The sequence below is a fragment of the Seriola dumerili genome, unplaced genomic scaffold (assembly GCF_002260705.1).
Source record: "Seriola dumerili isolate Sdu_G_001 unplaced genomic scaffold, Sdu_1.0 BDQW01000149.1, whole genome shotgun sequence".
Taxonomy (NCBI): domain Eukaryota; kingdom Metazoa; phylum Chordata; class Actinopteri; order Carangiformes; family Carangidae; genus Seriola; species Seriola dumerili.
Genome location: NW_019174404.1, coordinates 11541590 through 11557309, shown reverse-complemented (window position 1 = coordinate 11557309; position 15720 = coordinate 11541590). Strand labels below are relative to the sequence as shown.

The following is a 15720-nucleotide window of genomic DNA, read 5'->3' as shown; positions in this document are numbered from 1 at the left end:
ACATTTTCTATAGGCCGAATGTGCATGTGTCGATCCGTCATGGAGTATAGGCTTATGTAGGTGTGTGTATGAGGAGGGGGGTTGGGGGTCTGATAACCTGCCTGGCAACCACCAGAATAAACACCCTCCTCTTGTTGCGATGGTTATAAGCGCCCTCACTTATCCAATTTCCCCCCCTGCAGCCACTCACACACCGCTGCATCAGTCCCGTTCAACGTTAAGCAGCATTTTATTTCACCAGGTGGCCTGCGCCGTATTACTTATGTACAGAAATACATGATGCTGTCGTTTCCATGACAACTTTGGTCTGGATTAAACCCTGCATTCAAGGCAATGTGCGGGCGGGTCCGGCGGTGACAATAGAGCGGGTGGGGGTGGGGGGGACAGCAGAACTGATATAAAAGCCTTGTATTTCATGACTGTGAAGCGAATGGTAAAGGAAGCCTATATGAAGCTGAGGCCCGGTGGGTGGGCCCCTGGATGCTCAACATGCCGTCCTTACAAGGAGGAAAAATGAGCCATAAGGTGTCTAAGCAGATGCAATTCTTCAATCTAACAGTAGCCTTTGTATGCTCTGATAAGAAAAATGAATAAATGGAGGTGCAGGCTGGAGGCAGAGGGCTGACTGTCGGTGCGCATCTGTCATGACGCGTCAAACCGAGCGCATGGTGCTGGCCGCCGCTTACCTCATTTTCTCGTCTTTTATTCAACCGGAGCTGATGGCACTGATGAGGCAGATGAAATGGACCACCAGTCCGCCTTTGTGTCTTTGTAGACAGTATCCGGGGAGGCTTGAATCAGCCCCACCAGCCTCCCTCCACCTCGTGTCCCTTGTGTGCGTCTGTGGAAATATTATCACAGGCTGACGATGATGAGTCGTGTGGCAAGGAACGCTAAGCGAAAACCCGAGCAGCGTTTTCTCCCATCGGCTTTGTGCTCCGTTGTCCCTGCTCTCCACGCGCGCCGCTGCGTCTCCTTAAGTCCATGTTCAGCCGGGGCTCGTGCTCGGTAGAAGACGGTAAACGGTGGTCGTCAGCCGCCGCCTCCCTCATGCCATATTTTCTTCCCATTCGGAGTGTTTTGGTGAGGTGGAGAGATTTGGGGGAAAACGCTAATACGGCGTGCGAAGGAAGAGGAGGAGGGGGAGTAGACCGGCTCAATGCTGCCCACCTGCGGGGAAGACGCGTACATGCAGCCCAGTGACGCCCCCCCCCCTTACCCAACCCAACCCCAACCCCACCCCGAGATCGCAAGGCATACAAATAGCCTATTCCTATAGAATGCTCAATAGAAGCTGCTACTATAATGTGTTTTTACCTCTCATTTTACCTCTCATTTTGTAAAGGAGTACAAACCTTGAACAAAGTGCATTATATTTACACTTGTCAGTGACTTTGATGACACTTAAACTTAAAACAGACAGACATACAATATCAAAAAATTAACATGTCATAAACTGGGAAATATAAGACACAGCATCATAGGAATTTCATGTTGCATTTACTTTCAGACAAATGTTAAGTGTCCAATGGAAGGCTATTCTGCAGCCCCAAGTGTTTAGTGGTCAGACAAATCATGTTACATTCACTCTGTAGAGTGGTGACTTTATATCACTGCTGTTAGATGTCAGTGGTTTTCCTGATAAAGACAACTCCAACAATCAGTCACCCGTCTGGATTTCAAAACAACACCAACATGCCTCATATCAGTGGCAGTTATGGTCACACTAAAAAAAATCAGCTTAACCCTGTTAAATGATCACTTTAAAGGAATTATAGTTATTCATGCATGTGAGTAATTTTGGCTTGCTGTTAACCATAAGATGTGACATGGTGTGACATGCTATGAACCGTACCATAGATCTGACCGGATGGTACACAGCTTGGAAGGTTGAGAGAGCAGACATTGGTTTTTGAAGAACTCCAGTAAGTGCTAAATGGTAATTTACTTGATAGACCTGCTGTGTGTTTATCAGGTTGAAGCAGTGCAATATAGGAAAAAAATAAACCCACCTCAAGAGGGTTCAGTTCAGTTAAATATCTTGCCAGTGACTGATGGTGCACACCTGAAGAGCACATCAGACATAAACAGTTACAGTGTAATGGTCTCATCTTTCTCCTTCATAAACTGATCTGGGTGCAACGAACTGTAAGGAGATAACAGGTTTGAAAAGGCTTCACATCATCGAAAAACCCAGTACATGCTTGATTTTGATTCTCCTTGCACCTCGAGCCAAAGGAAACGAACAACGACTCATTCCAAAAAAAAAAAAAACAACTGGAAACAGTTTCAAATACCACATATTAACCCACATTTTGCTCATATCTGTGTCAAGCCTCTCTGTATATTTACACATCTGGGACAAACTGGGGTTTTATTATGGGGGAAAAAAACTCAAAGGAACTGATGTCGGCAGTGATGGATTTGAAACATGGTCAATAAATAATAGGAAAAGCGTCTTTTTTTGAAAAACCTGGAAGCACAAACATTTAGAAAATGTTCAGATAATTTTGCTGAAAATGGTTAAAATCCTAATTTTGAATCCAGACAATGTAACTTTTCATCACTCTGCATAATATAATTGCTCCAAATGATGGTTAACATCCCACCTGACTGGAAAGAACCATGCAGTGTGTCTCCTGTTCAACTATATTATTCTCCTTGCACCAAATTCAGAATCAGCCCTGACTGTATATGTAGTTCTAATACACAATTAGTCGATGCAAATAAATCAGTAATGGCTGAATAAAATACCTGGTATCTGATGGTTGACGCCTCTCGGAATATTTTAGTGAGATGTTTTTAGGGTGGCCAGAGACTCGCTCTGATATGTCAATGTTAATAACAGGGAAGGGTCCTTCTTCACTAGGGCTTTCCTGAGTTGTTAAATACAAAACAAAAGAAAGTTTAACAATTAGAAAATCACTATCTTCTTTCTTTCCGTACACAGTTTTTGTCCCAGCGCTCTTGGATCTCCAGCTCGATGATATTCAGTCTGGAACAGGCAGCGAAACAAACCTATTCAGTCCGTCATCTGTGGCAGGTGCACGATACAAGAACAGTGAAAGCCAAACTGTACAAATGCAGTCAGAAAGTCAGAGCCTTTGGTTCTGTTTCGTTGGATTTGATCCGTTTGATTTGTTTCGTGTCATGTCATTGGTGACTAGGCTACAGTGCGTGTGTGTGTGTGTGTGTGTGTGAGAGAGAGAGATTTCTTTTTTCTTTTTTTTTTCTTTTTTTTTTACATGTAGTGTGAATAAAGGAAATGGAGAAATATTCATGATTTTTGTATTTCAAGCAATCGCACATTACACCTCTACCAGTTCATCTCATTTTGGGATGTGAGAGCAGATCAGGAAGGAAACCTCAGGACGCAAGTTCCTCTGCTGTCACCTCACTTCAGTTCAGTCAGATCCACGTCTTTTTAGCATCTGAGTTAATTTAAGTTTGGTTCGGTTCAGTTTAGTGCAGTTCAGTTCAGTTCAGTTCAGTTCAGCTCAGTTCAACTGGGTTTCAGACCCCCAGCAGCAGTTTAATTGACAGTATCTGTTTCGGTTTGCCCGCTCAGACTATCCTCCACTGCATCACGCTCATGTCCTTCCCTCCAGTCGACACCAGGTAGCTGTCGTCGTACAGGAAGGTTACATTGGTCACGTGACTGCTGTGGCCGCTGTAAACATGGCTGGGAGCCTGAGAAAAGAAAAAAAGATGTTTTACAAGAACTTAAGTTTCCTTCTTAATATTACTGAGATGTATATTGTGTATGACAGTATATGACAGCATATCTTACCCTGAACTGTGAACAGGGGTATGAGAAGAGATGGACCTTCCCAAAGTCGTCTCCAGTAACCAGGAGGCTCCTGTCACCGGACCTACAGACGGCGTTGATGTCGGTGCCATCTGAGCCGTCGGGCCACAAGCCTGAGGAGGAGAGGGCAGCAGAATCTCCTGTTTAGTGCTGTCGAATAAACATTAAAACATGCAGGGGGGGGGTTCTCCCTTACCAAAAACCTGGAAGCCCAGAGTGCAGGTGTATGTGGCCCACTCGATATCCCTGGTGGTCTCCACGCTGACCACCTGCTTGCACACTGATGGGATCCCTGGGGAAACACACACGCACACACACACACACACACACACACACACACACACACACACACACACACAAACACACACAAACCAGATGCACACAATGTTTTAGTATACCTTAGCATCAGGGGTACTGTGACTTAAAGCCCCTGAAAACATGTGCCTTTAAATTCAGCACTGCTGTGTGCCATGGTTAATATCATGCAGGTCCATCACACACTGAGTCTTTTTGACATGTTTTTAATAGCTTTGCAACACTTGCTTCACAGCAAGAATCAGCCCAGTCAAATCAACATGTCAGCTCCATATTACTGCCACTGAAACTGAAAAAATCTGCACTTAATGGGATATTTCTTGCGGAGCAGAAAACCGTTCATCTACACATCAAAACATGTTGATGTTCATAGTTTTTTTTTTGTGATTTAGGGTTAGTTTTTCCACTGACAGAGTTAGTTAGTTAGGTTTTTGCACATGTCATATAGTTTCGACACTGCTGGCATAAAGTATACTGAACATAAACAACAAAAAATTTAAAAAAAAAAATTTTAAAAAAAAAGGACAAAGAAATCAACTGATGCAGAAATGTTTTGTATTGTTGTCATGTACTCTTATCTGTCATGTTACTCAAACATAGACCAATAAATATTTACAGGATGCGAGAGGATGGTGGTGATCATACTTACAGTACAGTATCTCATAGTCTCCTGAATTTGATACCAGATACTGGGAGTCCATTGACCAGTCCAAATGGGTGATGAAACTAGAGTGACCCTGAGATAATATATAATAGGACCAGGTTAGACAATGTCTCCTCATAGAAACACAACAACACACTTCACAGTATTGCTGCAGTGGAGGCAATATGGTTTTTCAAGCACCACAAATTATCCTAGATATGCTGATCCAATTTGATACAGCAACCCTTAGTCATTGTGTTTACATAGACACAGCACTGTGTGACTCAGCTCGCTGTCATTTATCATTTTAAAGCTTCTCTATCAACACACGGTGAGGACAAAGTGTACAGAGCCGAGGCCCAAATATAGAGCCGAGGAGGGAACTAAATATAAAGTTGATGTGGGGAGAAACTAAAAATAAAGAAACCATGGATGAGGGGGGAAATATAAATACAGGTGCTCACCGAACACTTCCCCACTCGGCTGTACTTCCTCCCATTTTCTGCCACAGCGTAGATATAGATGTAGTTGTCGTGGGAACCGATGGCCAGGAAGTTACCATCTAAATGAAATAAAAGAAGACCGGAGGATCATTGGTATCAAAATAAAATGCAATGTTAAAGTTTGCAGATGTTCATTTATTATTTAGAATGATCTGGATTATTAATATGAATGGGTTAGGCTGCAGTTGTAGAAGTCGATAACTTATTTTAATTTGTATTTTAATGTTGGACAAACACATTTCTTCACACTCAGGAGAAAGGGTTACAGTGTGATGTCATCTTAGTGGGAGGATAAATGCTTTGGAAAAATCTTTGTACAAACATTTGATATTAAAATTAACCCTGGGATTCATGTTTGGGTACTGAAGCTACTTTTAGTGGAACATCAGTACTCTTAGTGGAAAATCTCCTCATGTAAAGGAAGACTTTGTGTAACCAACATTGTCTGTTTTATGCTTTTAGGAATATTATTCTCAAAAATTGAAATTATTATTTGATTTGACTGAGAGACCAACACCCTGCATGCTCAGGAGAAACACACTGTCAGCTGTTATCAACATACCTGGCCCGTAGCGCATAACAGACAGCTGTTCATTCCCATCTGTGTGCACCGTGACTAAATCCTTAGAGTCAGTGTCCAGCACCAGCCACCTGCAGGATCAGTGACAGACTGCTGAACAATCTCAATCTCATCCTCATCCGATTAATAATCATCAAAACCTGATCTTAAAACTTTGTCAACGACTGTTTTCTCACAACTTTTCTTTTGCTGAAGCAGTCAGGCACTGCTGTAACTCGTTAGAGATGGAATGGGCAATAAGAGCTTTTCAGTGATGGGATCTGTACCTGCCAATTTGGGTTCCTATGGCAACCACAGCTCCGGTCGGGTGGAAGCCTGCTGATTGGACAGCATCCTGTCAGAACCAAAAAACACAGTAGGGGGATGTTTAATGCCAACAATAAACAGGAGAAATAGAAAACGATGCTCATGGTGTAACACTGCTTTGGCTGGAAAACTGGACGTAAAAACACATTTTTTTTTATTCTACATGTAAAATTCCTGAAGCTTTTCAAGGTCATCAGCACTGACTAAGTAGTTACCAATCCACTTGCAGTAGTATTTTATTTGTTGGGCACTGTGTAGTTCCCATGACTGACCCCAGGGGGGCAGTGTTGACTAATAATACCTCCATGCTTTTGGTCCAGATGAGCTGATGGGTGCTGGAGTCCCACAGGCTGACCTGCCTGTCATATCCACAGGTGAGGAACTGAGGCTTCCAGGGATGGACAGCCAGACCCCACAACTCGTCAGTATGACCCTGGAGAGGAGAGGAGAGTTTTTCTTTAATATTTCTTCTTACAATTATATTAATTATCCTTCTGCCAAGACTTCGCAGACTTTAAAATGCAAACTTCACTTTGTCCAGAACTACAAAGATCAGTAAAGCCTGGACAACATCATAGCAGAGCTGCAGCAATTAGTGGTTTAATGGATCAGTCAAGACACAGAAACCTAATTGATTTGCTGCTTTTCTTTGTGTTATTTATTTGTACAAATGAAAATTTGTGTGTTGTGAACTATTGGCTAAACAAAATGAGATATTTGAAAATAAAAATGACAGAAAGAGCTTTGATTTGCAGCCCTTCACTGTAGACCAGCTGTAGGTAGTGCACTAGACTGTTGCATCTACCTGTGTAATAGGCATGAATTCTCCATCCAAGCTGCCTTGCAAAACAAAGTTCTTGGTGGTCCCGATGAGCACAGTCTCCCCTCTGCCCTCTGCTATGGTCCTGATGGGACCAAACAACTCAGGCACCTGTGGAGAAAAAATATAACAGCCACCCGTTCACCTGGACATCTGCCATAAAATATCAACTTATCTTTTAATCCATAATCTGGTCCCCTCGGAGAAAAATAAGACATGAGTGATCCATAATTCTCATCAACATAAATATCCATGAATTTCACTGAAAGCGCAAAATCATTTCATCCTCTGTAATATTTATGATGTGGTGCAGTGTTCAGAATGCAAAGTCTACCGCCTCAGGCAGGGGGGCAAATATAAGAGACCAAGACCGACTTCAAAAGAAGGAGCTGGATATGCAGTTTAACATTTTAATAATCCATATTTACAGAATGAGGTTATATCTGATCAGATCATTAGGATGCTGTGGAGCATCAGAGCACGCCTTCAAAAATGATGTGTCATTTATAAACTTAATTTGTATTGTCAGCCTTGATATATTTTGCTTTTCTTAACTTTTGTTGAACTTTTTCTCACCTCCACCAATTGTATCTGTTGGTAGCCGTTGTCCCAAGAAACGAGCCTGCGGTCTTTACCTCCGGACACCAACGTGCCGTTCCTCAGCATGCACACAGCAAAGATGCTGCCCTCGTGAGCTCCTTGGATGACGTGGCTGATACGATTAGTGCCTGCGTGACAGAGATGGGATGAGATGGATGAGACAGTTCGGTCGGACACAAAGGTCAGCTGCTTGACGAGGGCAGATTAACCGTTGTCTGTCAGACGACCAGACGGAGTGATCGATAGATAAAATCAGAGACGGAGAGATGGTGGCGCTGGAGAGGGAGGGTGAGAGGTGCAGTTCTTCTTTTGAATGCTTCCTCACAAGATCCAGCTCTTGTTCTATCCTTGGTGTGACCCCGTCCTGATCCCTGATCTCCTGACAGCCCCAGCACAATGAGACATCTTTGAGCTTCTGACCACAAACATATTTTTTATAGATTCTTTTTCATTTGGCTCTTTTTGAGGTTTTGTCACTTTGACGTCCTCTCATTCCACAAGTCAGGTGGAAGCACACTTTTTTTTTTTTTTTTTTTAAGATATTTTTTAACCCGTGGAAACCCTTATAAACCCTCTGTTTCTTTGTATGCCTCCACTAAAACTTGCTGGCGAACCTCTGTGAGTGTCTGCCGAACAGACAAATCATTTGTGTCATTCACCGATCTGAAGAAGGTTATCACGCATTCATCTTATCACGTCTTGATTACTGCAACTCCCTGTATACATGTCTCTCCCAAAAATCTCTTTGTTCTCTGCAGCTCATACAAAATGCTGCAGCTAGACTCCTAACTGGTTTCAAAAAATGTGATCATATTACACCCATTTTAGCCTCTATCAACTGGCTACCTGTGTCTTTAAGGATCGATTTTGAAATACTTTTTATCACTTTTAAGGCTCTGTCCGGTTTGGCACCTTCAAATATCTCAGAACTGCTCTATCCTTATAATCAAATGCAATGCCCGAGATCCTCAGTCCCAAAGTCTTGGCTAAACACCAAAGCTGTATTTGCTGTTCGAGCCCCCAGACTTGCCTGCCCGAGGAGATCAGGTGAGCTGAATCGTTGCCTCAGTTTAAAACACTACTCAAAACAGACTTGTATAAAGCAGCGTTTAATTCTTGATTTCAATGCTTTTAGCCTTGGTTTCAACTTTTGGTTTTATTTTCTTTTGTCTGCTTTATTGATTTCATTGTTTTAACAGGTATTTGTAATTCTCCCTGTTATACCTGCCTTGCTAATTTGCCTCTCTTCTCTGTCTTGTATTGCTTTGTTGTTTTGTTTTTATGTCAGTACAGCACTTTGTAACTGTTTTGAAAAGCGCTATATAAATAAAGTTATTATCATTATTATTATTATTATTATTATTAACACTGTGGCAATGACTTTGTGTGAAGAACACTGTATACCTTTTCCCCACACCAGGATGTTCCCACTGGAATCTCCAGTTATAGCGTCTCCATTTTCTGCAAAGGTCACGCACAACACAAACTTGGGCTTCTCCTGTTTCTGCAAGACCAGAACACACGTTATTTAATTTTTGCTATTAGACTACCATTCATTTTCTATGTACAGTTACACATGGACATCACCATCACAGGTTGTCACGATTAAATTTGTGCCTCTACGTCAAACTTTAATGCTTAACGGTGTGGTCCTAACATGTGAGAAAGATTCTTGTTGACCTACCTCAAACAGTCCCTGCTTCTTGACCAGCATGCCTTTCTCCAGGTTCCAGAAATAGAGATGTGACTTGCCGCAGGTGACGACGATGTTGCTGTCTGTCGGGTGGAAGTCCGCAGCGAACACCGACTCGTTTGAGCACTAAACCGAGGCACGTAAAACAAGAGACGCGTTTGGTTTACGAAGAGAAAGAGGTTGGAAGTGTTTGTACACTCGCACATTAGAAAAACACTCGTACCTTGACCTCGGCCAGTCTGTCCTCTCTTTGCCAGTCCCAAACAGAGAGGACGTGATCGTTGGAGTCGTCTACGACACACAGTGTGTTTCCTCCGTTCTGACGTACAGAAGTAGACACAGTGCTTAACATAGCAAGAGTCAGAAGTTTAAGTCACTATGTCAAACATGAGCTTTAAAGTCTTTGCTAAAGGTGTCAGAGGACTGTCCTTACCGACTTGGAGAAAGACAAACACACCAAGGCTCGGTCAAAGAAGCCTGTACCCAGAACATGGAGGGTGTTGAGGCTGACAGAGTCCCACACACGAACGTGAGGAGCCAGCTGCTGCCAGGAACAACACACACACACACACACACACACACACACACACACACACACACACACACACACACACACACACACACACACACACACACACACACACAACAACAGGAGACATATATCATCAGCAAGGCTTATAAATTACTGAAGCGCAAACTGAATTCAGCGAGTGTGTGTAAGTGAGTGCAGAGTGAACCTGTTTCACTTTCTCAGCCTGTTTATTTAGCAGATTTGCCTGAACCAGCTCAGTGAACATCACCACTCACAGAAAATAGCAAACACATAACTCCTCCCTGAGATAATAAATCAGACGCTGAAAGCTTAAGTGATAAAATATCAATAAGAGATCTCACTTACTTTTCCATCTGAAGAGGTTCCCGCCACCTGCCCGGTTGCTATGGTGATTTTGTCGGGGTGGACGGCCAGGCTGGTGAAGAGAAAGACGTGAGAAACAGACATGAAAACATTTAAAACCCTTTTTCGACATCAAAAGGACCATTTGAATAAAGATGAGCAATGTGCTGGCAGAACATGAAAGCCAGTGTCTGGTGAGTGAGCTTTCTAAAGCTTTGAATATGATATTCACTGCAGCTACCACACGCTGTCTGTACTAATGTGTAGGGGAAATGAAACAGTTTAAGATAAATTCATCCCCTTTTGGGTGTAGCAACACTCGTAGGACGTGTAAAGCTCCAACACTCTGCCTTCAAAGGAGTGAGAATCTGTCGGCAACCCATCCTTTGTACTGCAATCCAAAGTGATGATTAATAACTTGAACCTTTATTAACCTCAGAGTGTGATGACAGAGTTATGACAGTTGCTCTCAGTGCACTGCGCACTTCCCTTCAAATAGACGTTTGATGTTTGTGCACAAAAACTTGCTCAGAAAACTTTAGTACACCTGTTTGCCTGTTACTTCCCTCGTTATAGGTTTTTTTTTCTGCAAGAATAACCAGGAAGACTATGAGGAATACGGAAAAGAAAAGCTGTGAATGACGCCTACAGCCTGTGAGGATTGTAGAAATGGAGAAAATATCAACTCTGACAGGGGAAAGAGATGAAAGGTTTGGTGTGGACTGCAGCAGTGTGCCCATCAGTTTTGTGCGTCTCTTACCATTTGATATCGTCTGTGTGTCCAGTGTAGTGTCTCTGCAGCCGCTCGTCCACATTGAACAGGACGACCACCGAGGCGATGAAATACACCGTTTCTCCGGTGGGCAGCAAGTAAAGGTTGGAGCGACAGTCACGACCGCGGTAACCGTAGCTGTAGTGAAGGTCAAGGAATTAAAGCAGTCATTCGACTATTCTATTCAATAATTGATTCGTTGTTTTTCAAGCAAACTGTCAAACCTTCCCTTGTTCTAGCCTCTCACTCGTGAAGATTTGTGGTTATTTTTTTTAGGTCTTCTGTGAGAGCAAACTGAATAACTCTGGCTTTTGGACAAGAAATTTGATAACAGAAGCCTGAGTTTTAGGACCTGACTAATCAAGAGAATAACTTGCAGATTAATCAAAAATGGAAAGAACTGCAGCCCCGATACTATGGGTGAAAAAGTTAAGGATCTATTTTGCCCACAGTTGAACCAGCAGGTGTAATGTTTGGAGAAAGAGACACATATTCGTTTCTACTCTGTCTCTGTGTGTGTGTGTGTGTGTGTGTGTGTGTGTGTGTGTGTGTGTGTGTGTGTGTGCTTGCCTCCTCAGATTTAATCATTTCTTTGTTTCCCTTACAGCTTTTTCCCTTTGGGTTTCTGCTGGATCGAACAACACACTACATTCATTCTTTCAACAACAAATGTAAGGAAGAGATAAAACCCACACATGAAACAAAATAAAAATAAAAACAGCACAAGAGAAGCTGCTGACTGTTTATGCAGATTATTACTGACTGCAGGCTGCAGAGCCATGAGCCCGGGGTCTGACTGCAGCAGCGCTCCACGGTGAAAATGAATATCTGAGACATCACATCCGCAGCTTCCTTACCTCTTACCTACAGCACAGGCCAACCTGGATTTTATTTTCTGCAGAAGACTACTTTCTCAAAACTTTCCAAATATTCTAACTTTTTATTACAGCTAAAAAAGCAAAACAAAAAAAAGACATGAGGTGGTATCACACAGTGGATGTTGGCTTCCCTGTCTCCGTCTGCTGCAGTAAAAGGATACACCCAGTCCAGTTTGAGTTTGTTGCTGGGCAGCTCGCCTCGGGCCTCCAGGCAGTAGCCCTCCACCTGGTCTTTGGGCATGAACATGGTGATGGGACGACCCTTCAAATACATTTTCACATAACCTTCCTCTAGAAAAAGCAAAGAAAATGGTCAATGAGATGATATACGTGCAGAAAACCTAAAACATATATATGGTTGGAGTGTCAGTTTTTATTGTATCACATTTGTAACCACTAGAGCGTAACACAATGTGCTATTATGATGCAAATATAAGGGTGACAATGTTGAATGCATGACAAGATTAGAGGATAATGGAGTGAAATGAGATGATGTGATTTTTTTTTTTTTTTTACTGTGATAAAGACTCAATTAAGGACAACAAATGACAGAATTTGCAAACACAAACAAATTAGCTTTTTAACTGACTTTATTAGTCATTTTAAACACATTTTTATGACAACAAAGAGTGCAAAATGAACTGCAAACACTTTGTTAAAAACTCCCACAACTCATAAATATTCAGCTCACAGCAGAGGTTAACCAACATAAAATGCGGACACAAGCAGAGCAAATGGAAATGTTATGAAACAAAAAAACAAACAAACAAAAAAAACAACAAAAAACAGATCCAAGCTTAGAAAATGGGATAATGAGAAATCCTCATCAGTTTAAAACATGCTAACACTGCAAATAAATCGTGCAGAAAACACCAAGGGAACCAAAACAAACAAAATGAACCTTTTTTTTCAAAACTCATTAGAAGAGAAGAATATGATTGTAAAGGACTTTATTACTTGCTTGCTTGTCCATTACCTGCTTGTTTACTTTTTTATTAGGTGATGCTAAAAACCTGTGATCTCTCTGAAACGTCCTGGTATGAGAGGACATGTGGGGGGCAACAGAACTGCATAAGGTAGTTTTAATGGTACAGGTGTGACATAACATCTACTTTTCACCTTCTTTTTCTGTACTGACCGGCTCCAGCTGAGCATGTTATAGTTTGCTGGCTGAAATAAACTAGCGATGACTAGTAACAAATCTGGAAGTACTGGCTGGGGGATTTAATGGGGCTGCGGTAGCTGGGTGTATCAAGAGGAGAATATGAAGACAAACTCCCTGACTTCCTCAACTGGAGGTTAAAGCTCGGGGTCTTTCTGACCGGTGGCACCTTGGTGGCGCCACCCTTTCTGGCCACGCTGGCCCTGATGTTTTCTGAGGTTTGTTGGGGGCTGGCAGCCGAACGGGCTGTCACAGCTGAAGCCGCGGGGCTGCCGCTGGTCCCCTTCTGTTTGGCAGAGCGGCTGAGGTAAATCTGTACTGTGACTATAATGTAGATGGGGAAAAGAGCAGATGATGGGGAGGGGTGGTGGAGGTTGTCAGGGCCAGTTGGGTGGAAGGGGACAAGAAGGATCAAGAAACGTAAAGGGTGGAGGGGGTTGGTAGAATAAGTTAGACAGATGTAATGGCTGTTTTTTGTGTCATATTTACTTAAAGACACAAACTATTAAAAGGAAACTAGGGGAAATTATAAACCACCAGCATGTTGCTTATTATCATCAAACAGAGATTCACTGGGGTCTTATTATAAAGTAGTGTTTGTTTTTATTTTCTTTGAAGTATCACTAAGTAAGATCTGGTCTAAACTAGTGGTTCCCGACCTGGGGTTCAGGATCCATGCAAGGGGCCACAAAATAATTAATGGGGCAGGAAAGAAGAAGAATAAGGTTCTACTGTAGATTATTATTATTATTAAATTCTATTTATTTATTTTTCTGGGTTACAATTTTTTTTTTACTGGTCTGTAACTTCCAAGTAAAGTAAAGTTTCCTGGAAAGAAGAATGTCATTTGGCAATAAAGAATCCAACATATATGGAGAATAAAGTTTCCAGCAATAAAGAACTACTGAATAATTACAGTATTTACACGGGTTTGAATAAAGAAAGTTTCAACTTTCTCTAACTTCCTAGGAGATTATTAGAAATTTCTGAACAAATACTGAATATTTTTTTTACCTCTTCTTCATTCAGATAAAACAATCTGAGATACTGAGGGGAAAAGATCTTACTTTGGGTTAACGTGTTCTTAACACACAGAGGTAAGCGGCCTGTTACGAGGGGATGTGATTCATTTCAAAATGCTGAGGTTGTCTTAAAAATGGTTGTTTAAAGAGTTGATGATCCTGTAACAAGACTAGGTAAACAGCAATATTCAGGGAGGAAACGAACGGTGCTTTAATGCCAGTCTTTTTTAAATTCTTGTCAGCTTTGTGAATACTTTGCTGAAGGGGACTAAGCCTACACACAAACAGACGACACTTCAAGCTGCGTGAGAAAACTACAAGCAGTAAAATCAAACAGACGTCAATAGGAACTACCTCTCCAAAAAGAGACTGAATGTGTTTGTAATGCAAATATTCATTTTGAGGGCAGGAAGATAATAAGAGCTGTGGCACATCTACTTGCTCTGAACTGCAGCGTGGAATCTCAGAAGAGAGGATTTAAAGAGTTCGCAGAAAAACTCAAAGCGACTGTGAGGAAGAGAGTGTCAGAAATCTTTGTGTTGTTACTATGGTGACAAAGATTAAATGCCTACGAGCGAAAGTGAGGCTGTGAGCAAACAGACACACGTCTGGTGGAGCTGCAGCTTCTCCTGCAGTCGAACAACAAGTGTGGAGACACACAAGTGAACTGCAAACACTGCAATCACACTGACGCAGCGTTCAGTGGAGGTTAGGGAGGGTGTTTGCGTGTGTGTGTTAGTTAATTCAGTCTCAAAACAATTAAAGGGATAACTCACACACACACACACACTTTGTCGGCCCACTCCTGCCCCTGTCTGGACAGCTCTCTGATCATTGCATTGAAAAGGAATCACAAAAAAATAAATAATTTGAAAAAATTGAGGCGAAAAAAACCCAAGATATGAATTAAAATTTCAAAATAATAGCCCTGATTTGCTCCTCTGCTTCTGCAGTACAGTTCAGAGCAGAGGTGATGCATTTACACAGATCAAAAGGAATCATCTGCATTGTTCAGAGAGCTGTGGAGGCCGGGGGGGGGTATTGGGGGAGGGGGCGGGGTGGGGGGAAGCCTACCTTTGCAGTGGGTCACACGTCGCATCCCTTGTAAAAGGTCACAGAGAGAGAGACACAAGTACCAGGTGAGGGGTGGCATTGCTTCCTCACTTCCTGGTCTGTCCTAATATGCCTCCACAGCTCTCTGAACAAATGCAGATGATTCCTTTTGATCTGTGTAAATGCATCACCTCTGCTCTGAACTGTACTGCAGAAGCAGAGGAGCAAATCAGGGCTATTATTTTGAAATTTTAATTTTCATATCTTGGGTTTTTTTTCGCCTCAATTTTTTTCAAATTATTTATTTTTTTGTGATTCCTTTTCAATGCAATGATCAGAGAGCTGTCCAGACAGGGGCAGGAGTGGGCCGACAAAGTGGTGTGTGTGTGTGTGAGTTATCCCTTTAATTGTTTTGAAGACTGAATTAACTAACACAACACCCGCAAACACCCTCCCTAACCTCCCACTGAAACGCTGCGTCAGTGTGATTGCAGTGTTTGCAGTTCACTTGTGTGTCTCCACACTTGTTGTTCGACTGCAGAGAAGCTGCAGCTCCACAAGACGTGTGTCTGTTTGCTCACACAGCCTCACTTTCGCTCGTAGGCATTTAATCTTGTCACCATAGTAAAACACAAAGATTTCTGACACTCTCTCCTCCCCCCCACCTCTC

The 15720-nt window shown here is 42.3% G+C and overlaps 2 protein-coding genes across 8 annotated transcripts in view; both read right to left on the bottom strand.

The window, feature by feature from the left end:
• LOC111225515 (ena/VASP-like protein) overlaps window positions 1–1086 on the bottom strand; it is a 34843-nt gene extending 33757 nt beyond the window's left edge. The window contains exon 1 of the mRNA XM_022750444.1: window positions 687–1086. Within this exon, the coding sequence (XP_022606165.1) occupies window positions 687–691 (5 nt within the window). The 5' untranslated portion in view covers window positions 692–1086. The remainder of the gene's footprint in view (window positions 1–686) is intronic.
• A 2185-nt stretch (window positions 1087–3271) lies between these two features.
• The window catches only part of eml1 (echinoderm microtubule associated protein like 1), a 39493-nt gene continuing 27044 nt past the window's right edge, over window positions 3272–15720 (bottom strand). For 5 of the 7 annotated variants that reach the window (XM_022750260.1, XM_022750262.1, XM_022750263.1 and 2 more), the window contains 17 exons: window positions 11975–12104; window positions 10924–11073; window positions 10167–10236; window positions 9702–9812; window positions 9492–9587; window positions 9260–9394; window positions 8980–9079; window positions 7552–7703; window positions 6961–7086; window positions 6457–6588; window positions 6116–6183; window positions 5832–5920; window positions 5231–5328; window positions 4773–4860; window positions 4005–4100; window positions 3791–3921; window positions 3272–3690 (listed from right to left, as the gene is read on the bottom strand). In XM_022750260.1, coding sequence (XP_022605981.1) covers window positions 3565–3690; window positions 3791–3921; window positions 4005–4100; window positions 4773–4860; window positions 5231–5328; window positions 5832–5920; window positions 6116–6183; window positions 6457–6588; window positions 6961–7086; window positions 7552–7703; window positions 8980–9079; window positions 9260–9394; window positions 9492–9587; window positions 9702–9812; window positions 10167–10236; window positions 10924–11073; window positions 11975–12104 — 1898 coding nt within the window. In that variant the 3' untranslated portion in view covers window positions 3272–3564. Of the gene's footprint in view, window positions 3691–3790; window positions 3922–4004; window positions 4101–4772; window positions 4861–5230; window positions 5329–5831; window positions 5921–6115; window positions 6184–6456; window positions 6589–6960; window positions 7087–7551; window positions 7704–8979; window positions 9080–9259; window positions 9395–9491; window positions 9588–9701; window positions 9813–10166; window positions 10237–10923; window positions 11074–11974; window positions 12105–15071; window positions 15095–15720 lie in introns of those variants that run through there. The other 2 variants (XM_022750265.1, XM_022750261.1) reach the window with 2 other exon arrangements.